The sequence below is a fragment of the Dipodomys spectabilis genome, unplaced genomic scaffold (assembly GCF_019054845.1).
Source record: "Dipodomys spectabilis isolate Male_0828 unplaced genomic scaffold, ASM1905484v1 ptg000112l, whole genome shotgun sequence".
Classification (NCBI taxonomy): domain Eukaryota; kingdom Metazoa; phylum Chordata; class Mammalia; order Rodentia; family Heteromyidae; genus Dipodomys; species Dipodomys spectabilis.
In genome coordinates, this window is record NW_024870789.1 from 1664756 (window position 1) to 1692741 (window position 27986).

The 27986-nt window shown below is 39.3% G+C and overlaps 1 protein-coding gene across 1 annotated transcript; it reads left to right on the plus strand.

Annotated features, from left to right (window-relative positions):
* Positions 1-24300: 24300 nt before the first annotated feature.
* LOC122114869 (periphilin-1-like) lies at positions 24301-24912 on the plus strand. Its single transcript, XM_042688132.1, has one exon. It carries the CDS (start codon positions 24301-24303, stop codon positions 24910-24912), a length of 612 nt encoding a protein of 203 aa, XP_042544066.1.
* Positions 24913-27986: the final 3074 nt, after the last annotated feature.

Here is a 27986-nt window from a genome sequence, read left to right on the forward strand (position 1 = left end):
CCATTTTAGTCCTAAAACCTTTTTGGAAGGCAAAATAATTCAGAACGCGAGGCACACACCTATCGCGATTAATTATGATTCTAAGAAAAAATATAAGGAAATTTTTTGTCGTAAGATTTACATCAAACATGAGTGATGTAAGCCAGTAAATATCTAAATTAACATTTTAGATTTTCATTAACATTCAATTGCCCATGGCATTTCAACAAATACTATTAATGCATTTGGTCATACACACACACTCACACACACGCACACACACAACCACACACACACACAACACACATGCGCGTGCGCACACACACACACCACTCTGCTGTAATTCACCTTTTATATCTTTGACCATAGTGGTTTGATTTTGTTTCTCCTAGTTTCCACAAATGTGACAAAACATTGTGATACTTGTTTTGTGTGAATGGCCGATTTCACCCAACATGAATATCTCCAGGTCTGTGCATCTTTTAGCAAATTAGATCATTTCATTCTTAATGACTAAGTAGTGGATATTTTCAAACAAAGTAAAATGGCAAATACATGAACAACTGTTCAACATTCTTAGGCATAAAGGAGATACAAATCAAAACTGCACCAAAAATGGTTATCAAGAAAACAAATACGAGTTGGGCACAGGTATCTCAGGTTTGTAATCCTAGCAACTCAGAAGGCTGAGATCTGAGGGTCATGGTTAGAAGCCAGCTGGGGCAGAAAAGTCCATGAGAGATTTAAAAAGCTGGAAGTGGTGCTGTGGGTGGTGCTGTGGTTCAAGTGCCAGATGACTATCCTCTAGCAGTGAATCTCAGGGACAGTGCCCAAGCCCTGATTTCAAGCCCCAGGATCAACACACACACACACACACACACACACACACACACACACACACACACACACACACACTCTAACAAATGCTAGTGAGGATGCAGAGGGAATAGAACCATTATTTACTGCTGGTGGGAAGGTAAAGTAGTCTATTGAAATTAGTTTGGAAAGCCGGGTGCTGGTGGTTCACGCCTGTAATCCTAGCTACTCAGAACACTTAGATCTGAGGATCCTGGTTCAAAGCCAGCCGGGGCAGGAAAGTCTGTGAAACATATCTCCAATTAACCACCAGAAAACCAGAAGTGGTACTGTGACTCAAGTGGCAGAGTTCTAGCCTTGAGCTGAATACCTAAGGGACAGCACCCAGGCCCAGAGTTCAAGTCCCACAACCGACAAAAAAAAAAAAGAAAAGAAATTAGTTTGGAGTTTTCTCAAAAACCAAACGTATCATATAATCCTTCTATACCACTCTGGGAACATATCTCCCTCCTCAAAATAAATCAAAGTCAGTTTACTAGGAAGACATCTATATAACCATGTTTTGAGGTGCATGATGAACAATAGCCAATTCAAACCTCTCCCAAGTTTTACAAAGCAATTCCTCGATTTAGAAACACTGAATTTTATATCGTGTGCTATTTAGCAATGTGCACATTGAAAATAAAAGTCCTACTTAGTATCTTCAAAGCAAAGCTAAATACTCCTTTTTTATATCATCCCTTTCATTATTCTCCATCATCCCTCTGAACCCCATTTCTTATGTCAATTTTCTTAGTTTTCTAAGATGTGCATTGAATTTTATGACTGCTTTATCCCCTCTTTGCCTCTCTTCATTTGTTTACTTCCTTCATTTTTTCCTACCACCCCTACCTTTAGAGTACTTTTACCTGGTGTTTATTTTGTTTGTCCATGAATTTGTCCTTCTGAGGAATTGTACCCTTAGGGTTCTCCCCTGGATTTAGTAAATACTGGTTTTTAATTGTTTAATTTTTAAATTTACTTATCTTTCTAAAACCTAAACCATAAATTTATGCTAGGATCTGTAACAAAGTGAGAAATAAATATGATCCCTTTTCATAAGATAATTGCTAAAATACTCAGTTATTAATTGCATGGAAAACATCAGACCAATTCCTGATCCTCCAACAGATAGTAAGCCTATGATCTGAGAAAAAAATCAATTAGTAATATGATGGCTAAGAACTACAATGTAGAAACTAATGGTTCAATCATATCTGTTTGTATTAAATCACATCATTCTGAAATTTCACTCTTGGTAAATTGAAATCAAAGTTGAAATCACAGCAATGTGTCTCCTATCTCCAATGGTTACAGGGTGTATGGGACACTCATGACTTTACAACCCATGATTTCAGCATGTGAGATACAGAAAGAGTGGTCCTTCTGTGGAAATTAATACTTAGACAAGCACTTGTGAGGAAGAGCAAAGAGACACAAGTCATCTCTGTTACTTCCTAGTCAATTACATACCTCTGGCAAAATCATGTCCTTGTCACCACACCTGCACTCAGTGTTCATGACTGATGTCACCTACAGCTGGGAGGCAGTAGTACCTGAAACCCTTCACAGTTCCTTATGTTGCAAGACTGTGGAAACAAACAACCAAAAAAAAGCAAAATGTAGAATGAATTAGAATGAAACCCTCACAAAATGAACTGTGAGTAAATATTTCTGATGGTTTGGGAGATGGAGATCTCAATAAATTTAAAGTATGGTTTCATAAGGCCATTAAGAAGAACAAAATGAGTATCGCAGCCTGTTCTTATTTCATCAATTTTGTGGATTTTTATCAGTTATACTTTATATGAGAAATATGAACTTTTAATTTTTAGCAACTTGATGTTAATTTAATGTTGAAAATTGAAAACTTGTTCATGTTTCAAGATGTGAAAAAGTAAAATTATATTGAATTAGGATCCTCTTGCAAACAGTGTATCTGGAACCAATTCTCAGACATCAAACTAGACCTCTAAAAGAACCTCAGAGATCGATTTCAAAAATAAGCTCTAAGAGCATTTGATTCTGTGTAAAATAACACCAAGCCATTGTTATCTCTAAAATAACCAGATTTTTCATTAGGCAACTTCTGGAAAAACTGATCAAAATACAGTGACACGTCAGGAGTCACAATGTGCAACCCCTAGGATGGGGCCTCTCTCCTCCTGCTCCGGAGGAATGCCTGAGTCTCAGCACAGGTCTCTAATCCCTGCACTCAGGGCCCTTCAAAGACTCTTCTGTTACATGTATTGCTAGTGACTTTCTAAGAAATAATAATTCAACAATGCTACATGAAAATATGCACAAATTAAATGAAGGAATGGAACCACAAAAAATAGGCAAAAAATAGAAAATACAAAATGTGGGTTATTTAATTGGTCAATCATATATTCTGTGTGTTGAAATTATACTGGGGAGGCTAGAAGATAGTTAAGTTCATGTATCACCAGCCTAAACTCTGCCCAATAACTCTTTAATCCAGTTCAGGTACTAAGTATGAGTCAGTGATCAGCTGCTGAGTATAAACTTCTTAGAACAAGTTGTGATCTTGGAATAGTCTTAATTTTTAATAAAAACTCTGGAATCCCAATGATTTCTACATAAGTGAGAAGCTAACGGAATGAGAAGATGCCAACCTTTAAAAATCTACAAATCCCATAACGTAGAGGAAGGGCATTTTAACCATCATGCATTCCATTAGTGTTTTCCTCACTTATCAGTCTTGGAATATTCAAAACCCAAACAACATCCTGTATGAGTCACAATCATCATTATACTCATTCATATTTTATACAATATATTTTATATCAGAATCATTTACATTGCAGTCATTATTATGTTCACTTGTGATGGCTGAGGGATGCATTGAACTCAAATCCTAATTAACCTCTCAACTTCAAAATACTCTAAAGCAGGAATAAAATTCTCATTTCTGTAGTTATACGACCATGATTTACAACAATGAACTTACATGCAGCAGCATTAAATTTAAGTTGTACTTCCTAAACAACTTCATCTTTCACTGAAAAATAGTTTTACCCCTTAAAGAGTACAAGAAAACTTGAGTTTAACTATATTAGCATTTAATCAATTGATGTGGCTTTTTGATACTAGGAAAAGTAACATGTTCAGTAGTACTAGAATGAATAGATTAATATATCTCCAAAGAGTCAGCTCATATCTCCCTGTACAACATTAGCATGAAAGGGAATCCTTACTTTTTTATTTTTTAATTATCGTTAAGTAGATGTAGAAAGGAGTTGACATTTAACAGGGGTTTATAAAACAATGTATCTTGGTCAGTGTCACCCTTTCAAAATTTTCAATCACTCCATCCCCACCTCTTCCCTCACTCTTCCTAATTTTGTAGATTACACATCTGCATTTTCCTCCCCCTCTCTTCTTCATTCCTCTACCGCTTTTCCCTTGGCTCTGGCCCACTCCTTCTGAGTACAGACTTCCTGTGGAGTCCTTCTATTCAATGGTAGATTTCTAGCCTCCCACGAAGTCCTGGGACTTTGTCCATGGCACTAGCCATGGCACCTTCACAGCACAGAGGTGTCATATTGGGTCTTGGCTTTCTCCATGTAGCTCTGATATGGGCTCATATCTATTTCAAATTCATCAGTTTTAGTTTTTCATAAGTGCCTCATTTGTCTAGTCAGCTTTCTCTAACCTGTTCATAAACTAAAAAGGGATGACATACTTGGAAATAATGTATAAATTCCAATGATCCTTTTCTGACCTGAGTTTCCTTTAAGAGCACTTATTGTCATTCAGTATAAGGAAAAGTTAACAAAACCACAGACAATGTATAATAACAAGAAATCTATAAATTATAACAATTCATTAAATACATTGTAATTAAATTTATAGCTCTAAGAATGACAAATAGCAAAGAGCATAAAACTCTTTCTGAAGTAGTTCGGGGTAAATTCACAAGAGGATAATATGAAACTCACTACAAGGCTATGGCTGATGGACAGCTATAAAACTGCTACTTAAAGACACCTGAAGCAAGGGAGAGGCCAGTGAAACACCATCATAGCTAATGACAAAAATCATCATGCACAGATTAATAGACACACTGATAGATGCTCTCCTTTCTTTTCCTCTTTCCTTCTCTCCTTTTTAGTTAACAGGAAAATGACTGAACTTGTAGAAAACATCAATCTTGACCAAGGTGTGCTAATAAAGCTGTAATAACAGGCTCTCAAGGAGAATAAAAAACCTGACTTATACCATTTGTTATTTATTTGGGTTCACACCTTCACTAAAAATTGAATCTGATCTTTACTGACTTCAAGGTTGGAAAGTGATGCTCAGTTTCACATATTGTATGACTTTTCCTCCAACCAGTTGGAAGAGGGGTGAACATCTATAGAGCTTAAAGCACAGGCAGTTGTCATGAAATAAGGAAGCAGTGGTGTAGTTTGCGAATTTACATTATTTATACTATGATTTGATTTTATTTTAAATGATTGGATTGAAAAATTAATGAAAGGTAATGACTGGCTCATCCTAACTAATGAAAATTGGAATCAATTCCTGACTTATAAGTAAAAAATATTAAAATTAATTACTTTAAAATCAGGAAGAAGACTTCAGTAGGAATCATGCTTCTGTTAAACAGCACCCTAAAAACCTTATAAGTACACAGGGAGCATTAAAAAATTCAGAGCACAGAACTGAGGGAAAATATGCAGCCACCAACATTTCTAGATGTGATTATAAAGCTAGAAAATATTTGGTCAACTATTGGCTCAATATTTCTAGCTAGACCTAAAAGTCCAACTAATGTAGAACAATATATACAGACAAAAATATTTGTGTTGTGCAGAACCAGAATGTTAGATGATAAACAATATTGAAATGTATTACATTTTAAATAAAAATGCAATATATTAACATCTGTAAATAAGCATAGTAAAATCACACTCACCAAAAGCTATTGAAATAGGACATACGTAGGACATGGTCAGTCAATTTATAGTATATATGTTGTGAAACACGAATGTGAGACTCGCTTTGAACAATTAACATGAACTTTAGAAATAAATGACAGGATTGTAAAGCAAGTCCTTTGGTGCAGGGTAGGGTACTCGCAGAAATGGGAAAGTCGAACAAAAAGGATGAAAGATGGTGAATATGCTTGAAATACTTCATGTATATGTTTGAAAATGGGATAATGAGCTAGTACAAACTTTTGAGAAGGAGCACAGGGGAAACAGGAAGGTGACTGATTGGGTGAATTTGTTCAAGGTACATTGTATGTATATATGGACCTATAAAAATGAAAGTACCTTGTAATGATCAACAACTAATTGATGCTAATAAGCATGCAAATAAAAGTTGAGTAGATTTAAAAATATTATCCATACAGAAAACAGATGTGAGAATGTAAAATGACAACAAAAACATAAAAAGTATCTGAGAAAGCAATTTGTTGGCACAGGCCTGTTATCCTAGCTATTCAGGAGGCTGAGATCTGAAGATCATGTTCGAAGCCAGCCCAAGCAGAAAAGCCTCTCTGAGATTCCAATTAAATCAGTCCCCCTCCAAGTCCTGGATTTCAGCGTCATCGGCCTGGGCCTCTGCATGTCTCGCAGAAGTTCTCACCTGGCACCTCCCAGGATTCGCAGGCAGCGTGAGCCCTCAGGAGCCTCAGGCCAGGCACATCCCAAGAAGGGCCCAAGACCACCTGGCCTTCACATTGGAACCAAAGGTGACAGCCATCTGTGGATGTATCACACAGTTCTCCTCAAGGACCACAAGCTGCACTTTCCAGACCTCCTCCAGGCCTATTCCTCTCCCAACTGCCAGAATAAATGGTCCCCAGAAGTCCTAACTTGACGTGCAAACTGAGCGCCCTCACGTACAAATGTTAACCAATCACGGTGTAACATAGGGACATCATTCACTTGATTATAGAAAACATACCCAATACCAAGCTGTTTTGATTAATATGGCTTTATAGTAGAGTTTGAAATTTGGTATTGATATTCCTCCAGCAGTGTTCTTTCCGTTGAGGAGCGTTTTTGCTATTTGGGGTCGTTTATTGTTCCATATGAATTTTTGGATTACCTCTTCTATTTCCTTGAAGAATGAGGTTGGAATTTTGATAGGTATCGCATTGAATTTGTAGATAGCCTTGGGAAGTATTGCCATTTTCACGATGTTAATCTTTCCAATCCAGGAGCATGGAGGTTTTGCCATTTTCTAAGTTCTGTTTTGATTTCCTTTTTCAAGATTTTAAAGTTTTCATCATAGAGGTCCTTCACTTCTTTGGTTAATTCCTAGGTATTTTATTTTTTGTGGGGCTATTACAAATGGAGTTGCTTTCCTAATTTCAGCCACACTTTTCTCATTGTTGGCATACAGAAAAGCCATTGATTTTGGGGGGTTAATTTTATGCCCTGCTACTTTGCCAAAGTTTTGAATCAGCTTGAGTAATTTGGGAGTGGAGTCTATGGGATTCTTTAAATACAAGATCATGTCATCTGCAAAGAGGGAGAGTTTTACTTCTTCTTTCCCTATTTGGATCCCCTTTATGTTTGCATCTTGTCTTATTGCTGTAGCTAGGCATTCTAATACTAGATTGAAGAGAACTTTAGAGAATGGACATCCTTGTCTTGTTCCTGAGTTAAGAGGAAATGGCTTTAGTTTTTCACCATTAAGTATAATGCTGGCTGTAGGTTTGTCATATACAGCCTTTATTGTACTGAGGAATGTTCCATGGATTCCTAATTTTTCCAAAACCTTCATCATAAAGGGGTGTTGGATCTTGTCAAATGCTTTTTCTGCATCTATTGAGATAACCATGTGGTTCTTATCCTTGCTCCTGTTGATGTGATAAATAATATTAATTGATTTGTGTATATTGAACCAGCTTTGCATCCCTGAAATGAATCCTGTTTGATCATGATGTATGATTTTTTGGATGAATTGTTGAAGTCGATTGGCCAAAATTTTGTTGAGAAGTTTTGCATCAATGTTCATCAAAGAAATGGGTCTATAGTTCTCTTTCTTTGATGAGTCCCTGCCTGGTTTTGGAATGAGGGTTATGATGGCTTCTAGAATGTGTTCGGTAGTGAACTTTCTCTTTCAATTTCATTGAAGAATTGGAGGAGTATTGGTGTGAGCTCTGCTTTGAAGGCCTTGTAGAATTCCGCTGTAAAACCATCTGGTCCTGGACTTTTCTTAGCTGGGAGGTCTCTTATTGCTGTTTCTATTTCAATGCTTGATATGGGCCTGTTAAGATGGTTTAACTTATCTTGGTTTAGTTTTGGCATGTCAATACTTGCTAGGAAAAGGTCCATTCCTATACCATGAAAATTTGGAAAGCAGGGGTTTTCACTGTATTTGATGTTGGTATAATTTGTGGAGGAGAAGGGAAAAACAAATCGTTTAAATAGGGATACAGGGGGATCCATTGCAAAAATGAGACGTACAAGTCGTTATGTCGAAAACAAACTTTACAACTTTGGTGGAAGGGGAGGAGGATTGGGGGGGGCAGGGAAGGATGGGATAGGAAGGCGAAATAAAGGAGGCTACAATGCTTGATAAAAAATGTACTCATTATCTTGCCCATGTAATTGTAACCCCTCTGTACAGTATTTTCACAATAAAAAATGAAAAAAAAGAAAATTTGGAAAGCATTCAACGTTGCCACATTCCAGCTTGCATGGAATTCAGTATCTTTAAAGGGATACTTTAAAAGACCATAATTCTATCCCTGTGAATGTGTTTGTATCCTGCACTTGAAAAATCTGACTTTACTGCATTTCCAAAATGTTTGCATAAGATAACAAGCACCCTTTTAAAATATCCGTTCAGTTCTAAACAGCAAAATTTAAATGTTTAATAGTCAAATCCAAGTATCTTCTACATAGTATCGATTTTAGAATGTTCATCTCTATCTCAATAAAAGTATGTATAAAAATCTCATGATTTTTGTTGAAAACGAACATTACAACTTTGGTGGGGGGGAGGGTTGGGGGGGGCAAGGGGAGGCTGGGAAGAGATGTGAAGGGTAAACAAAGGAGGAGGCTAAAATGCTTGATAAGAAATGTACTCATTATCTTGCCCATGTAATTGTAACCCCTCTGTACACTATGTTCACAATAAAAAATAAAAATCTCATGATTTTTTTAAATAATTTCACATAGTGAAATTCCAACATGCTAGAAACAAATAACTCTAGTAAATTATGGCATGCTATACAAACTTGTCCCAAAGGAAACATAATTCATTTCCAGAAATGTGAACTAGAGATAGTTAAATGTGTAATAAATAGAATGTATACATATAGGAGCAAGACATTTATTTTTGTTTAAGCAGTGCCCCAGGCTGTCACCTTTCCAGCCTAGTATCTGATCCAGTACCTCTCAGGAGCTAAGCACAGGACTGTGTCTGCCTCTGGGTAGAAGACCAACAGAAATGGAAATGGCCTTCCCTGGAGTAAGTGAATTTTTAATGTGCTCTATAGTCATTAGGGTGTCAGTTCTTAGTCTCCCTCAGCACAGACCACTCCTTTAGGTGGGCAGCACATTCTGATTGCAGAGGCCAGGTGTTCCTGATCCCACCAGACCCGGGGTCTCACAGGGCTCTTGCCTGCACTGGGTTTTGGCTCCAGTTATTGTCCAGCAGTCAACCTGGGAAACCATAGACTAGAGGGGGCCTCTCAAAACAGGGTTGCCAGGTGAATGGCTGAAACATTGTCCTCCTTCCTTTTATTGGATGTGCTTTTGATTGGAAGCCAATGGGTCCTCTAAGCTCCAAACATACCCACACCCCAGAGGAGCCAAAGTCAGTAGTGGAAATGTTGAATGCACCCCAGCCCTGGCTATGTTCCCATACTTGGTGGTGAGGTCCAGCCCCCAGCTAAGGTCTGCAGTCTTCCCTGGTGCTGCCCTAAGAGCTCCCCAACTGTCAGACACTCTGCCAATCTCTAGCTCTGACAGCACAGGCCCTGTCCTTCTAGCTGCAGCTATTTTCACTGGGGCTCCACCCACTGCAGCACTGAGCTGTATGAGCTAAGGCTCCGCCCCTCTCTCCTGCTGGCAACTATTTGCTGCCACTTTCACCACCTAGCCTGGTCTGTGGGTACCTCCATTTTGACAGTCCCTACCTCTCAGGGACTGTCAAGCCAGCACCTGCCACATTCAATGAAGTTCCTCCTCACTCAAGCTATGAGAATGACAGCTGGGACATTTTGACTCAGCCCAGGCACTCTCTGGACCTGACCTGACAGGACCTGCCATATTCCATGAGTTCAGCCCTTCTATGCCTCTGCCCATGAAATCAAACCCAATTTCAACTAACATGTCTTCTGAATGGACACAGTTACATGAAACAGGTGCAGGTACCACAAACTTGCACGATACTTGTCCAGAGTTTTATTAATACAATACTGCTTGAAAGTCCGCTAAGTGCCCTTGTGGTAAAGATTGAGTTCCACTATGGTGCTATTAGAAGCTGATAGAATCTCTAACAGGTGGGCCTAGTCTTAGATCATTGGAGGCATATCATTGAAGGAGATAATGGAGATCTAGCCCATGCTTTTCTTTCTCCCTTGCCATGAGATGAGTGGTATTTTGCTATACCACATACTCCCTATATGATGTCCTGACTTGCCACAGGCCTAAAAGCAATGAGGCAAACCTATCATGGTCTGGAATCTCTGATTTGAGTCAACATCAAATTGCATCTAACAACTTTAGGTATTTGTTATAGTCATGGAAAACACACACACACAAATATTTATACAAATATGAGCTCATGTCAATGCTACCATGTATGGTATGTTATGAAAACACAGCACATCTTCAAATTATTTCCAATATACAAAATAAAACCATGCCCATGAAATCAGAGCAAATCTTGAAATTATTTTCAAGATATACAATATTAATTACATTGATTTATGCAATACATGAATCACTGCTAGGATTTGAATATGAACTATCTCCCATAGGTTCCTGTATTGAAGTCTAGGACTCCAGCTGGTAACACCACATTGGGAGCTGATGGATGGTAAACCTAACTGTAGTTTTGGTCACTGGGTCCATAACTTTGTAGCTGTACATTGTCCTGGCCTCTTACTGTGTATCTCTTTCTGCTTCCTGTGCATGAAGTGAGTAGTCTTTGGTACACAGTCCTGCCATCTTGGTATTTGGTCTCACTGTAGGCTCAGAATCAATACAACCAAGGACTGAGAACTGAAACCTCTGAAGAACAAAGAAAAAAGAACAAAAGGAAAATCCAAGCTATGGGCAATACTCCCTCCTTGATCCTCCAGGAGGAATAGTTAAAGCAATGTTGTGTGGAACATATCACTGTTTTATAGTTGAAGAAATGGTGTTTCTGTGATTTTAAGATGTTTAGTTAGTATTGTATTACCAGTCAAGAGTCCAGTGGTGGGATAATCCAGTTTATCAGATTCTAAACCCTGTGCTTTTTAGTATAAACATCTTGAGATAATTTCCTGAATGTCCATGAATCTTGTCTCCCTTTTAAAACATGTCTTGCCAGTATGAAGTCTTATTGCATTCCTTCAGTGTGTTTATTTTATTTTGGTCAGTCGTGGGGCCTGAACTCTGGGCCTGGGCCCTGTCCCCCAGCTCTTCAGCTCAAGGCTAGTGCTCTACTACTTAAGCTACTTCTGCCACTTCTGTTTTTTTCTGTTTATGTGGTGTTGAAGAATCAAACCCAGGGCCTCATGCATACAAGGCAAGCACTCTACCACTGAGCAACCTTCCCAGCCCTTCAGTGTGTTTATTACTTTAGACTGGAACATAAGGAGGCATAAATGATACACAAAATACCAGTGTTTCATTCCCTTCTGGCAATGCCCAAGGAGGGGGATTAAATAGGCTCCTTCTTGGGGAGCCAGAGGAAGTTTCAGAAGATGCCAGGGAAAGTGTAGAAAGATCCAGAACCATATGTTTGCCATGAGAAGCTTGTTCTCTCCACCAGTATCCTTTACAACAGTAACTGTAACTAATAGCTACAGCCCAAGGCCCACAAACGGACATATCATCTCACCCGAATTTTTAACTAAGCCTGTCTTTCTGTGCCTTGCTGCAACCAACTCATCTTCATGTGGAACAGATCTTGTTTGGATTTTCTTTTCCTTCATTAACCAAATTTGAACCAATGAATCCTCATTGTCAGAGAGTGCATAAAGCATCATCAGAGATCATTAATTTTATCATCTGTCTTGCCAGAATGTCCATCTGTCTTTCTAATCTTTTTTAGTTACTTGGCAATTTGACTAGGGCCCCAGAAGTTCTCCCAGATAAGCAGAAAGAGGCAACTTACGCTCATTACTTAGTGTGTTATTCTAAGCATTTTAGGATATCAGTAAGGAGTTTTCTAAAATGATTCAATGGAATGAGAGAGAAAGAGAGAACAGCTGAAACTAAGCAAAAGGAAAGAAATGTATATATCACTTGATCTGGAATAAATAGTTTTATTGTTAAAGTTCATAGAGTTTTTAAGCTTTATAGATTAAGATAATGATGATTATCCTTGTGAAGGTTAAAATGTGTTTCTGACTTTAGCTAAGTATAACAATGACACAAGGGCTGGGACGTTGGCTCAGTGGTAGAGCGCTTGCCTTGCATGCCGGAGGCCCTGAGTTTGATTCCTCAGCACCATATACCCAAAAAGAAAAAAGCCGGAAGTGGTGCTGTGACTCAAGTGATAGAGCACTAGCCTTGAGCTGAAGAGCTGAGGGTCAGTGCCCAGGCCCAGAGTTCAGGCCCCACAACCGGACCCCCCCCCCAAAAAAAAAGACACAATATTGTGATATGTAATAATGTAATCTCAATCATCTTATGTACTTCTACTATGCTACTGTAGTCTTTCCATTTTTAGGTCACCCTACTAGTCTGCCATACCTACCTTCTGGTGTTTTCTGGATGGTTTTTGATCCCACGGGAAACCACCCAGGCTAGTAACCACAGTCCCATTTCAAATGGCCTCTGCCAGTCTTTCAGGTTTTTTCTTCTCCATTTCTCCATGTCCTGTGGATTCTCACCCTCTATCTAGTTAGTGACAGTGTATTACATGCAAAGGCTTGTCTTGATTAGTCTCCTTTTCTGAGTGTCTCCATGTCTCACTGACTTTCAGACTTTGTGAGGATGTGTTTGGTCTTCTCTCCTGGCAGTTCAGCACTTTTATTGGTATCTTGTTAATTTTCTCTACCAAAGTAGGGACAAGATTAGTATCTCATTCATCAGGATTGCTAAGTTATAAAATGGTAAGTATTTTATAAGGAGCAATTTTTACCAACAGTAAAAGTCTAACACATAGAGTATTTGATCCTTGATACTCTGTTCAAGTTTATAAATCACTTGTTCTCCACAGCATCCTGAGTCCCCACGAGAAACTAGTGCCCTAGTGACTGATCAGTTCAGATTTATTCACCAGGGCAGCTGACACCAGGAAGCAGGCTTGATTACCCCTTTGTCTTGTGTACCTCAAAATGTGGTTTGTGAATTAAAAACCTTCCCAATAAATATGCAGAATCTCAGGCATCCTTCAAGGTCTCAGAACTACTGGATCAGAATTCCAACTTTCACAATATCCCATGATGTTTTCTGCACACAATAAAATTTCAGAAAAATACTTGTGAGTCATAGAACAAAGAGGGCAGGAGATGGTCTGAGAGAGAGAGAGAGAGCAAGAAGAGGACATTGTAGATGTGTAGATGTAGAACTCGTCCATTCGAAGTAGATTCTTGGAGTCCCTGCATCTGTTGTCTGAGTGGTTGAGGTTCACAGCTGAATAGGAGAGGTTGGGGACACTGCACCCAAACCAGGAGAATAAAGCAGTTCTCAGAGACTTCAGAAACCCCTGCGGGAGCTCATTTCCCCATCTCCAGGTTCTGGGTGCATTTCTCCTCATTTCCTTCTCCCTAGATTTTCAGCTGGAACCTAGTGTCTCCCTCCAGCCTCTCAGTCCACGCCCCTCCCTGCATGCCCGCTGCCCCTCTCCAGCCCAGTGCACATGGGGCTGGCGTGGACCTGGATCTCAGGCTCAGCACAGCTGGCACAGCCCCCGCCAGCCCCGACCAGGGCACAGCACCTGCCTGAAAGAAACGGACACTGTTTGTGCCAGCCGCTACTCTGGGCTTGTGGTATCCACCACGGGGAAGCCACAGGTAGGCTGCCGTGGGCTCTGGGGTCCAGACAGCCCTAAGGCCTACTGGTCTAGGATGCCAGGGTCAGGGTACACCGCGCCTGCCAGCAGGAAGATCAAGAGCATACCAGGAAGAAGGCAAGAAAAGCTCTTGGGGAAGCCTAAAGCTCGGCCCACCCCTGGTAAGTGGAGCTTCAGAGAGAGGTGTGTGGGCTCAGCCAGCACAGTTGGCCCTTGCAGGCCCGGGACTTTGGACAGGAGTTCTACCAGATGGGCAGGATGGCTGGCGCAGGTGATTGCGGTAGATCAGGGGCCAGCTAAGCCACAAAAGGCATCATCTGCCCCACCAGACCCTGGCCCGCCTCCCTGTGTGCCTGCGTGAGCAGGTGTGTGATTTCACACAAGCAATTTGAGGGTCCTGGGCTTTAGAGTGTGTCCAGCTTTTAGGCAGATTAGGAAGAATATATAAAACTCTAGAGAGACAACTAAGGACCGTGGAGTTAGAGCTGTTCTAGAACAATGCTTTGGTGAGTCCTTGAAGGGACTGTGATAGAGAAAATTACCTCTCAGCATTATGCCAGGGCAATTTGCCTGACCACTCTAGAGGACTAGAGTGTTCACCTTGATGAGGTCTCCTGAGACCCCTCACTGCAGATCAATGGTTCTGTACCTGAGAGTGTGATTCCTGACATCAAAGGTGTGCTGCAGGCATCGCAGGCCTCCTTACAGCCATCCGGAGATCTACATGAGAGCTCTCTTGCTTCAGCCAGCTTCTAATTAAAGCATGGGTCCTAACAGAATGTTGAATTTCTGCTAAGAGGATGTGACCAGTTGTTCTAAACATTCCTTTTTATTTCAAAGTATTTTCAAAACAATTACTACCCTTCTGTGATTTTGTTCTTTACCTGGTGCATCAAAAGTCCAATTATGAAAACTATTTTCAACTAGAGAAAACATTGTGTTTTATCGACAGTGACAACAGTTTAGACCATGTACTTCTACTTGTTTCTATTTGGAATTTAAATTTCTACAATATGTCTGTAGAAACAGACAGCAATCAGCCACACAATACTCCTTAACAGGCCTTTCAAACTAGAATGTGGTATTCAAGGTAAATGCTTCTATGAAGCTTTCTAGCCCATCGGGGCTGGGCCTCAACTCCACACACTTTGACTGTCCATTAGACCCCACTGTGCCCTTGAAAGTGTAATAACCCGTGGGGCCCAACAATCAGTGTGGCCCCTTGGCCTGGTCTGCGAAAGGGGGCAGGGCATAGCCTCACTGCTCCACAGGCTGGGCCACCTGACAGAGTAGGGCATTGAGAGGCTAAGGTAACCTCTCAGCGGGGTGTGCCATGCGGCGAAAGGGGCGTGGCACTCGGCCAAAAGGGGGTGGGGAGTGTTGCTGGAGGGAGTGGGGCATTGAGCTCCACATGCTGAGCTGCCTATTAGGATTGGACAGGAGGCAGCTTGGGGAAGGAGCGTGAATGGTGGTTTGAAACCATTAGTAAGGAGGAGCGCAGCCTACCTGGGTATATATAGGCTGGGTGCTCTGAGGCCTGAAGGTTAGGGGGAAAGCAGTCCTGAGGGAGGAGTCCTGAGGGGAGTCTGGAGGAGAATGGGAATCCTGAGGGAAAAGGAGTCCAGAGGAGACGGGAAGTCTTGAAGAGAGGAGAGTAAGGGAAAGACGGGGAGTCCTGAGGGAGGAAAGGAGAGCTACAAGAAGAGGAGTAGGAGTGGAGGGAGAGATTGTTGCCAGGGAAAGCCTGCTGGAGCAGGGCAGGCCTGGGGAGGGCAGGGCAAGCCTTGAGAGGTCATTCGGGGCCTCCTCGAGGGGCCATTTGGGACCTTTCTCTAGAGAGGCCTGTGGAGAGGCGCCTCCCAGAGCAGAGCAGGGCAGGCCCATGGAGAGTGGAGAGTCCTGCCGAGAAGGAGGAAGGGAAGAAAAGGGAAAGTCTTCCCCTTTGGAGGTTTGGAGGCTTAGAGTTTTGGAGGTCTGGGGTTGGAGGTTTGCAGACCAACCAATTGGTGGTTTGCAGACCAGCTAAGAAAGGTCGGGCCTGCCTATTGGAGGCTTGGAGGTTTGGTGGTCGAGGCTGCTCTTGGTTCTGGGTATCTAGCCCAGGACAAGGTAGTCAGAGGCCCCTTTCTGGTGGAAATAGTGTAAATAAACTTCTTTTGTCCACCTGTCACTGTACCTGGATGGACTATCTGGCTCTCCAGAGGTCATTAGTAAAGGAGGAATTACCACCACAGTTCTGTGTAAGGAGCTATGCCTGCAGGTTCACTACTGTCTCCATAACATGCAATCAGACATTCTCTATTGTTTGTGATCTTCTATGTATTCCCTTTATTACTACGCATCATTCATTGCCATTTTATTAGTGCATTCATAAAATTTATTCCAGATTTCTTTCTTCTTCATTGGTCTAGTAACCCTCAAGTGATAGTTGAAAAGCTGCAAAGTAAAATCTTTTCAGAGTATCTTTACTTTGGGAAAGTACTTTACTTTCCTGCACAATACATCCTGAAAAGTGTAGATTAAAAAACGTTATTGAGCTAAATACAACTTCTAGGACATGGGCCTCAGGCTGCGTTTCCTGAAGCCATCCAGATGACCTGAAAGGAGGAAGTTGTCCTTCCCTACTCAGTTCATATGCAGGAGAGTGCCATCAATGTCATTGAAACAAAACCACGTCGCATGAGGTGCAACACTTGAGAGAGCTTGAAAACATGAATGCCTCCATTTGAGTTCTGGACCCTATAAGCCTTTGGAATTTAGTTTGCTTATTTGTTTATTTATTTAGTTTTGTGATACTGTAATTTGAACTCTGGTCATTTCACTTGCTGGAAAGTGCTCCAGCACTGAAGCATCCCTCACCCTGGTTATTTGTGTCATCAGGTCTGTTTTTGCCTGGGCTGTGGCTGAACTGAATCCCATCCATCTACTTCATGCTTTCTGTCATAGCTTGAATGACAGGCATAACGAAGACACAAAAGATGCACAAGATGCCACTGGACTTCGCACTTGAGAGGTGCTTAGTGGTTTCTCTGCTAATATTCTTTTTTTTTTTTTTTTTTTTTGGCAGTCGTGGGTCTTGATCTCTGGGCCTGGGTGCTGTCCCTGCACTCTTCAGCTCAAGGCAAGCACTCTGCCCTTTGAGCCACAGTGCCACTTCCAGTTTTCTAGTGGTTTAATGTAGATAAGCATCTCACAGACTTTCCTGTCTGGGCTGGCTTTGAACCATGATCCTCAGATCTCAGCCTCCTGAGTAGCTAGGACAACAGGTGTGAGCCACCAACGCCTGGCTCTGCTAATGTTCTAAGGTTAGCCAGGACCAGACATGTATTTATGCCTAGTTAGTTACACAAGACAGCATTAGTTTCTGAACGCTGGCACACAAAAATGTATAATCACCTTTATTAAGAAACTATCATCTCCTTATAATCCCCTTTCTTTTTAAGCAACAGGCACTTTTTACTTCTGAACCTCAAAATGGTCAAATGAAATGGCACATGAATGTCTAACCATTGTGTGATTTTGACTGAAATTTCTACACTACTGAGCCTGATGTGGTGGTACAGACTGCAATCCCAGCTACTTGGGAGGTAAAAATAGATAATCACAGTCTGAAGCTGGCTTAGCATTTGCTATGCATTTGGCTTCTGTTGGCTAACAAATTTGAGACTGTGTTGACAAAAGATAGTAGAAAATGACAGGAGTAATAATGGGCATAACCAATGGAACCTTATTAAGTACGTTACAAATGCTTCAGCATTTAATTTCTTTAATTTCTTTTCATTATTATGTGTTCTCAGATATTTACAGTATTTAATTATAGGTATGAAGCAAACACTGTTGAGCTCATGTTATTTATTTGAGGTCAAAACTAGTAGTGTCTAGATATGGCGACATGCAGATGAGCATACTTTAAAACCACATAGAACATGGAGGTACATGGATGAGCACACACATGTTCTAAGCATATATCATCTCCTTACGTGCACATGTCTAAATATCAGTGCTTTCCTTGTCAAAAACCAGATATGTGTTATTTTGCATCATCTTGTCATTGTTTCCTTTCTATTTTTTTCTCATCTTACAATAAATTTGTAAATAAAATACCTTGTTACTTTGTGTGCTCTGAAAGCAACTCGCAGTTGCCAGTTTGGAGTGAGTAGCTTCCAGGGTGTCACATATTCTCAAGATTTTAGAAGAGTCTGGAGCAACCTTCATTACATTTATTCCTGAATGAGCATCAATTACTATTCATTCTATGTGGACATTTTCATCATTTCATTATTGATACATTAGTAAACCATGCTTTCATATTTTTCCCTGCAAAAGTGTGGTCTGAGCTTATGTATATCTTCAGTCACTATGCTGTTAGGGAATTCCATGTTATCAGAACTCTCAAACATCTTTCCATGTTTCTTTGTACTATTACCATTGCAACTCATGTGGAAATTATGTCTTTGCAAACTTTTCTGTTAGTTTCCAAATGTTCCTTACTTTCACTAAGTTTTAAACTGCATACTTAGCAATGGTGAGAGAAATGTGAAGATAATTACTTGAGACAGTGATTTTCTTCAATATTAATAGTCATTTTTCTCTTAGCTTCTCTTCACATCTCTCGCTTTATTTTAAAAGTAATTCAAGGCTGATATCAGTGGCTTAAATCTGTAATCCTAAGTATTCAGGAGGCTGAGATCATAGGAACAGAGGTGAAAGCCAATTGGAGCAGGAAAGTCTATGTGACTCTTATCTCCAATTAAGTAGCAAAAAGCCAGATGTGGAGCTGTGGATCAAGTAGTAGAGCACTAGCTATAGGGAAAAAAGTTCAGGAACTGTGCCCAGACACAGAGGTCAAGTGTCAGGACCAGCATATACATGAAAAATAGAGAAAAACAAATGCTTATCTAGCAAGTGAACTGAGAAGTCAGTTGAAATCTTTGCATTTAGCAAGATAAAAATACAGTTTTCTTGCAAATCAAAACAACATTGAGATACCACCTCACCCCAGTTAGAATGGCTAAAATCAAGAACTCTAATAACAACAGATGCTGGAGGGGATGTGGACAGAAGGGAACCTTACTGCATTGTTGGTGGGAGTGTAAACTTGTTCAACCACTTTGGAAAGTAGTATGGAGGTTCCTCAAAAGACTCCACATAGAGCTCCCCTATGACCCAAAAATCCCACTTTTGGGCATTTACCCAAATGTTTACAAACAAGACCACACTAAAGCTACCAGCACAACTATGTTTATTGCAGCACTATTTACTATAGCTAAGATATGGAACCAGCCCAGATACCCCTCAGTAGATGAATGGATCAAGAAAATGTGATGTATATACACAATGGAATTCTATGCCTCTATCAGAAAGAATGACATTGCCCCATTTGTTAGGAAATGGAAAGACTTGGAAAAAATTATATTAAGTGAAGTAAGCCAGGCCCAAATAAACATAGGTCCCATGGTTTCCCTTATTTGCAATATCTAGTATATGTCTGAGTCAAGCAGAAAAGGTCAGATATGATGTTAGGGAAATGAACCCTAAGTTACATATTCAAATTTTTTTTTCTTTCATGCGATTGTTTGTAACACATTTATAAGATTATTTCTTTGTCCTGCCCATGTAATTGTAACCCCTCTGTGCAGTATGTTCACAAATAAAATAAAATTAAATTTAAAAAAAAAGATTATTTCTTTGTTGCTTTGTATGTCCCTCCCCCACAGTATAACCCCTGCTTTCACTGTATTTGATGTCAATATAATTTGTGGAGGGGAAGGGGAAAAACAAATCATTTAAATAGGGATACAGGTGGACCCATTGCAACAATGAGATGTACAAATCGTTATGTCGAAAATGAACTTTACAGCCGGGCACTGGTGGCTCACGCCTGTAATCCTAGCTACTCAGGAGGCTGAGATCTGAGGATCGCGGTTCAAAGCCAGCCCAGGCAGGAGAGACCGTGAGACTCCTATCTCCAATAAACCACCAGAAAACAAGAAGTGGCGCTGTAGCTCAAGTGGTAGAGCGCTCGCCTTGAGCTGAAGAGCTGAGGGACAGCGCCCAGGCCCAGAGTTCAAGCCCCATGACCGACCAAAAAAAAAAAATGAACTTAACAACTTCGGTGAGGGGGGAGGGGGGAGGCGGGGGAGGGGGGGAGGGGGGGGTGATGGGGAATGGGGAGGATTGGGGAGGGCAGGGGGAGGATGGGAAGGGATGGGAAGGGGAAACAAAGGAGGAGGCTACAATACTTGATAAGAAATGTACTCATTATCTTGCCCATGTAACTGTAACCCCTCTGTATAGTATTTTCACAATAAAAAAAATACAGTTTTCTTTGTAAGTTACCAGGTTAACTTCTAATGATAGTTATTTGAATTTTTTCAGCAAAACCATGGTGGATATAAAAATAGGCTATTGTAGTTAAAATGAAAATAATTCAGAAACCGAGAAGTGTTTAACAGAGTTATTGCTGAGTAAGTCAGTTCCATACAGTTAAGTTATTTTGTGAATCTAATAATAAACAGGTTTTGAATGTTATAGAAATTTCAGTATTTTTTTAGGCATCACTTTAAATATGTTAGTTAAAGATGAACAGTATAGTTAAATCAAATTATAGAAAACCTATGGGAAGAAAGGAGATATATAAAAGAGAAAAATTAGGTGTTAAAAATTGGATAAAAAATAAACCTCTGTGATGGACTAAATGGCAGAATGGAGGTAACAGAAGAAAAAGTAAGTAAATCTGGGGATGGAACTATAGTACTTATGCAATATGAACAACATAAAAATTTGGAAAGGACTGAACAGCACATTAGAGACTTATGGGACAGTATCAATTTTTATATTTATGTAATAAAAACCAGAAGAAATGAGGTCAAATAAATATACAAAAGTAATGAAAGAAAACTCCATAAATATGGGAATAGCATATACCACTATATTATACCTGTATATCTATGCATTGAACAAATGCCAAACAAAATGGATCAAAAGAAATCTTTCCTATTCAAAGCTAAGAACAATAATAAGATGTTAAACAATCACTACAACAAAAAAAATCTGGAAAAGCAACTAGAGAACAAGACAATGACTTAAAATAGACTTTTGGGCAAAAATTATGGAGGTCAAAATAAATTGAGTATATTTAAAATATTAATGATTACCTAGAATTCTATGTTCAGCCCAAATACGATTTTTGGTTCAATGTAAAATGAAGACATTCTATGATAAAGAAAGTATCAGGTTTTGTTGGACTTATTAACTTGTGATCTAAATTCACAATCTTTAGTGTTAATTGTTTTCTTTTTTAACCTCTAATTCACTTTTAAAGTCTACAGTTTTTTAGTTGTAATCTATTCTTTGTGTTTCTCACTGCGTGTTCTCTCTCTCACACTCTCTCTCGTGGTGTGTGTGTGTGTGTGTGTGTGCGCGCGCGCACGCGCGCACGCGTGCACAAGGTCTTGAAGTCTTTTTTGTGCTACTCTAGTCATGGCTTGTACTCTACATCTTGAGACCTGCTCCCACTTCTAACATTTCTCTGATTCATTAGCATTTCAAGTTCTAAGGACTGTCTGCCTGGAAATTGCTTTATGCCAGAAATCAAAGATCACATCCTCCTGAATAGCTAGGATTACAGGATTGCCCAATGGTCAGTTCTTAACTCAACCTGTGGTAAAATGGTATAGGAAAGCCAAGCTTCAAAGAATCTCTGCTACAAACACAATGCACTGTGTTTTTGTACACACACACGTGTGTGAATATTTGAGTATCTACATACATAAATTTATTTAAAAGATTAAGGACAAAAAGAAATGTGCAGAAGCATAATAAGGTCAGTCTAACCACAAAGCAGAAACCAGACAGACATTCTAGGCCAAAAGTAAAGCCGATTCTGCAGGCTTCCTGAGATGTGGATCTGAATTAAAGAACTGGTCCTTCTGCATAATGATGCAGGAACTAAATATACTGAGTATAGACAGGCTAACTATCTAAAGCAAGACTTCTTCCCCAGAGTTTCCATTTATTCAAGATTGCTTTCAACATGTTTTGTACCTGCTATTGTGGTCTTGATTATGCATGTGTCAACACCAGTCTCTACTTTCAGGGAACTCATTTTACAGTGCAGAGATCTCATGGACTAGCTGGCAAGCAGGGGAGAAAACAGTAGTGGGGGAGAGGGGGCGGCAGGGACTTCCTGAGAAACAGCTCAGATATCAAACCAGGTTCTTTGTTATCATGGAAAACTGAGATTGAGAAAAGATTGCAAGACTTGAATTTCAATTAAGTCTCCCAGGGATGCACACTAGTTCAAAACTGCTACGCAGTTAGATATTAATGGCGGGGGCTTTGACAGAAATAACACAACAGAAAACAATCTTGCAGTTATAAATTCCAATCTGAGAATGTAATCGCCAGTTAAGCAGCTAGGAGTGGAGGAATAACTCCAGTGGTAGATTGCCAGCCTTGAGCAACAAAAGCTCAATAAGAATACAAGGCCTTAGGCTCACGCCCTACTAAAGGAAAGAAGGCAGGAGGGAAGGAAACTGCAAAACATTTGAGAAATTACACATCCAAGAGAAACAAAAAAAGTTGAGTGAACTCATTTCCCATACAATTAATTTTATGGAACTCTTCTGACAAAGGTTTAAAATGAATATGAAACTTTAAATTTTTTACTGCAAGTTTAATTTCTTTAGAAAATTTACAATGATAATATAAATTGAAAAGTGGTGAAAAAATGAGAAAAGAACATTTCCCATAATGTAGCAATGAACGAAGTAGGAAGTTGAAAGTTAGTTACAGTTATTGAACTAAAAATTTTAAAAAAAAACTGGAATATATTCAGTGTAAAGAAAAAACAGTGAATTTGCCACAGAGACAAACAAGGATAAAAATATACCAAAAAATGGCTAAGAGACACAGTATTATGCTCTGTAATCTCTGCATTTGGAATGGAGATAGTCTAATATGAGATGTGGTCCAAATAATTTAGAAAAGTCACTAGTGCTTGTTATGTTAATTACATATTGAAATAGTGCTGAATATTTGTGCTGAAATAGATATATGAAAAGTCACATTACTCATTTCTTTTTGCTTTTACATGAGACTACATAAATGATATGGCTGTTTTGTATTACCTTCATAGTTGACCATGTTGTTCTATATAGTACTTACTCTTCTGTAAGAGTTCCCATAAATTATATGAGAGGGAAAGCTGGAGAAGAAATATTTAAAAATATTAATGGAATTTTTGTTCAATTTCAAAGGTAGAGATGAGACATTACGATGGTGTTACCAATAATATTTAGTATCAGTAAAGTCATGCTTAAGAAATTTACAATGAGGGGCTGGGAAGGTGGCTCAGTGGTAGAGAGCTTGCCTTGCATGCATGAGGCCCTGGGTTCCATTCTTCAGCACCACATAAGCAAAAAAAGAAAAAAGCCAGAAGTGGCGCTGTGGTTCAAGTGGTAGAGCGTTAGCCTTGAGCTGAAGAGCTGAGGGGCAGCGCTCAGGCCCAGAGTTCAGGCCCCAGGACCGGACACACACACACACACACACACACAGAGAAAGAAATTTACAATGAAATTAAACAACCTTGGGTATAAAGAGAAATGTCAAAACTAGAGGTGTGTACTGACAGCTGGCCTATGACAGTGGACTTGAATTTATTTTTCTAGAGGACACAGAAAATGCAATGGAGAAATATTTAAATTGGTGTTAAAAAGTTAACAAAGTTAACAATCCAAATGTTCAGTTGTAACAAACCAAAAACATCATTCAAAGATAAAGAAAAGAGACTATACAAACACAATTTCCAATAACATCTCTAGTTAATTTTATCTAGTTAATTAACATAAATGAATCCCCATTCATTTATCCTCTCCAGAAGAGTTACGGAATGCTGTACATAAACAAGAACCCAGGACCAAGAAAGGCTTTATCTATGGAAAATAACAAAGGCAATTTTACAGTATGACTGAGTTTAATTAATGTTTCTTGATTACCTATACTTTTTCACTTCACTATAAAGTAAATCTGGGAAAAGGAAATAGAAAACAGTGAAAAAGATGGTTGATACATAGAGTGTGAAAATGTTAGAATACAGAAATGTTAAATCAGTTGATGATGTTTGAAACTGATTAACCCCAGGAGAACATAAAGTTCAAAGGAAAAAGCAATGTGACTAGCCAACAAGAAACATGAAATAAAATGTATTTCATGTCAAAATGGATCAGTCACCATAGTTTCCATCAGTAGATTAAAGCTCTGATTATCTGTTTCTTTCCTCTTTGCTGTCTAGCCACCATGAGGGACCAGAAAGCCGGTGTTAGAAGCAACAGTTTGTACTCTTCACATTATTCATGGGACCATTCTTCCCATAAAAGGGATGCTTCATTTTTCAGAGAGTCACCTGGAGGTCGAAAAGACTCTCCGCACAGCAGATCTGGCTCCAGTGTCAGCAGCAGGAGCTATTCTCCAGAACGGAACAAACATTATCTGTTCTACCAGTCACAGAACAGAAGAAGAGAGAGATCTGCTCAGTCTTTGAAAACATCACAAGACACTTCAACTTGGAGCTCTTCAGCACTTCCTTCCTCAAAGAGGGTACCTGACACACCATTAGTCATTGAGCAGCTTGAAGAAACTGTGTCTAACACAAACGATGCTCAACTAGACAGTCGCTCTAAAGCAATAGCATCCAAAATGAAAGAGATTGAACGGGTTTACCGGCAAGACTGTGAAACTTTCGGGGTGGTGGTGAAAATGTTGATTGCAAAAGATCCTTCATTAGAACAGACTATACAGTTTGCTCTGAGGCAGAATTTGCAAGATATAGGTAAGCGGTGTATTGAAGAGCTGAAGCATTTCATTGCAGAGTATGACAATTCTGCTCAAGTTTTTCGAGATCCTTTTTAAAACAGTTACTTGTTCAGGAAAAATAAATTAATTAATTAACAGGAAATGTTTCTAGATTTAATAAGCCCGCCTATGGACTGTGTAAATCTTTAAAACATGGAACTTTTGTGATGAAGAGAAATACTTTATATGACCACATTTCCAATTCAGTTAAACATCTACAGTAGTTTTGTAAAGATAGTTTAATTAGAACTTTTTTCTTAATGTAAAGCCAACTAATCTTTCTTCATAATCATATACATCCCTTCATTCCAAAAATGAGAGTTAATTTATTAATTTTTGCAAAAGCATTTTCTTGATAAAGCAGCTTTTGTACTTCCTACTTTTCTGTGTAGTGGTTTCTTTGGCCATGTGAGCATAATTTCTACTTAGAGATCATTCGACAAACATGAGTAGTCTTTTCACTCTTGTCGCAGAAAATGCCATGTGCAAAGCATTAGCATTTGAGTTGTGATTTTATACTGACTCTTGTTTTTGTGAGGCTTTGTAACATTGAGCAAGTTAATGGTACTGTCTTAATAAATTAGTTCTCTGCTATCTTAGTGAATTTTCATTCAGCAACAAACAAGTTTAAAACCTCTATAATACACCTTACAATCATTTTCCCAAAATAAATGAACTCTTTGTGCCTTCTCTATTAAGATATGCTTGAATCTTTTGAGTACTCTGACAAAATCTTAAACATCATCATGTAATAAGAATAAAGAGTAATTTGAGATGAAGATGACTATTTTAATCATGTGATTTCTCAAACACCTTTATGAGGAAAATTTCAGCATACACCAGAGGACTGGAGCTTTCTTTACATTTTCAAAATAAGCTCATACTTGCAAATGGGTGATTGATTAAAGCACTTATAGATTAGGCATGCATTAATCTCTGTAATCTGAGTGTTTTGTTCTGCTTATTTTAGATGTTCCTAAAGCATCAAAAGAAACAAGGACAATTAGCAGAAAGCTAGCAAGCAGTCCTGCATACCAGTCCTTCATGAGTGAGCCAGTCGATGTTCTAATGGTCCCAGTTAGTTTCTGAATCTTGGTTGCCTTTTTTTTTTTAAGATTTCCAAAAGCCTTACAATATCTGCTTTCCCTCTGCTGATCATCAAGGCTTTATGATTATTCAATGAAAGTTTTGTCACATCAGTTAGGAAATGAAAAAGCAATGGTTAACCTACAAACAATAAAACATTTTTATAAGCTTTCTAGAACACATCTGAAGGTATCTACCCTAAAAATAGATTTTAAAAGGCATTTAAAAAATGAAAACCCAAACAGGTTGAATTAACACTGATAATCCTAACAGAATGCTGAGAGGTGGCAAGCATTACACAGCTTTAAATGCTTGTACCTACACTGAAATATATCTGTTAGGAAAATGATTTTTATTTTAAACATTGAGCAAGACAGAATCAGAATCCCAGGAGCAAATCATGTTACCCCCTAAAAAGAGGTATGGAAGAGAAGCAGAGATTAATCAAAGCAGGGCAATGTGTTATAGCAGCCAATGGGCTTTGGAGCTAAGAAAGAAAACCAGAACCACCTCCCAGTCACACAACCTCTGAGTTTCCTTATCTCTGTCTACAAAACTCTGAAATGCTGAATATATAATACTCAATGAGTGTTAAAACATGGACTAACTAGCTCACTCCTCATAAGTGCGCCCTCTACCCAAACACCATCATGACTTTAGCCAAGGGAGATTGGGAATAATGGCTTGTTACTGTTTGAAGGACCATGAATGATTGAAACCTGTGTGGCATCACAGCCAGCGAGTGTAAGCAAAGACTGGGGTGCAGGCTCATGTTTCAGTGGTTGGGGGGGAATTCAAACAAGTGGAATGTTGATCCAGATTTGAAACTGGTAGAAAGTAGAGGTGAGTCCATGGTTGGTTTTCCAGTAATTATCTAAAAAGCAGGAAGAGTAGAATAAGATTTGATGTGGAAATGGTAAATAATAATAATAATAATAGGCACTTGGAAGTGGAGTTGTAGCTCAAAGTGGTAGAGTGCTAGCCTTGAGCAAAAGAGCTTAGGGAGAGCACCCAGGCCATGAGTTCAAGCCCCACAACTGACAAAAAACAAAGTTAGTTTTAAAAAAAATAAATTATACATGCTTTTTTATTCAGGAGAGAAGGGTGTTTGGTCATTTTAGTGTCGGGGGCATTTTTTTATGTTTGCCTGTGTTTGGACAGGATTATTGAGTAGTATTATTATTGTCCTGATTCATCTCAGTTGTCTGATTCATCTCAGAGAAGTCTGATGTGATGCTGCAGAAAGTTCTTCATGGTCAGCAGGCCAAGACCTACACTACCTTCTCAGTCCAGCTGATAGAGGTGGCCATCCCAGCTGGCACATGCTCCTTTCCTTTACATAACATGCTCCTTTCCTTTACTCATAACAATCTATTACATATTTAGTCATTATCTAGATATTTAACAGAAGAGTAGGTATTCATCATATACAACATTATGTTTTCAAATATGTATATATTATGGGAAAGCCAAATCAGACCACACAATATATAGATTACCTAGTGTTCATTTTTCTGATGATACAACTTAAAATGTTCCCTCAATCACTTCCAAAATATACTACATTGCTGCCAATAGTCACCATGGTGAAACACAAATACCTTGAACTAATAATTCTTCACAAAAATTTTCTAGCCATTGGCCAATATTTCTATAACTCCACCACTCCAATCTCTTATCTCACATCATGTCTACAGCATACAGAGAAAGAAGCCATGCCTACCCAGCCATTAAAAAGGAAGAATGGAATTTGAATCCAAGTGCATCTTTGGGGATCCTGACCAGTACCTATAACTTCTGTATAATTCAATCTCTTGATGACAGTCGGCACCACCTTAAATTCTGTACTTGAAGCATGGATACATCTGACTCGTGAAAAGCGTTTGACAAAGAAATATGGGATAGAGTTGCTATTGTTATAGGCTTATTTTTCATTTTTCAGGATGCCTGCCTTATGAGTTAAGCATGCAGTAAAGAACGGGAAACTTCCTTCTGGGCCAGACTTTATAACGAGCTGACTCAAAATGAGCTACAGAATTCCTTAA

Excerpts from the sequence above, each read along its gene's own strand:
- LOC122114869 (XM_042688132.1), top strand. The coding sequence starts at position 24,301 with ATGAGGGACCAGAAAGCCGGTGTTAGAAGCAACAGTTTGTACTCTTCA.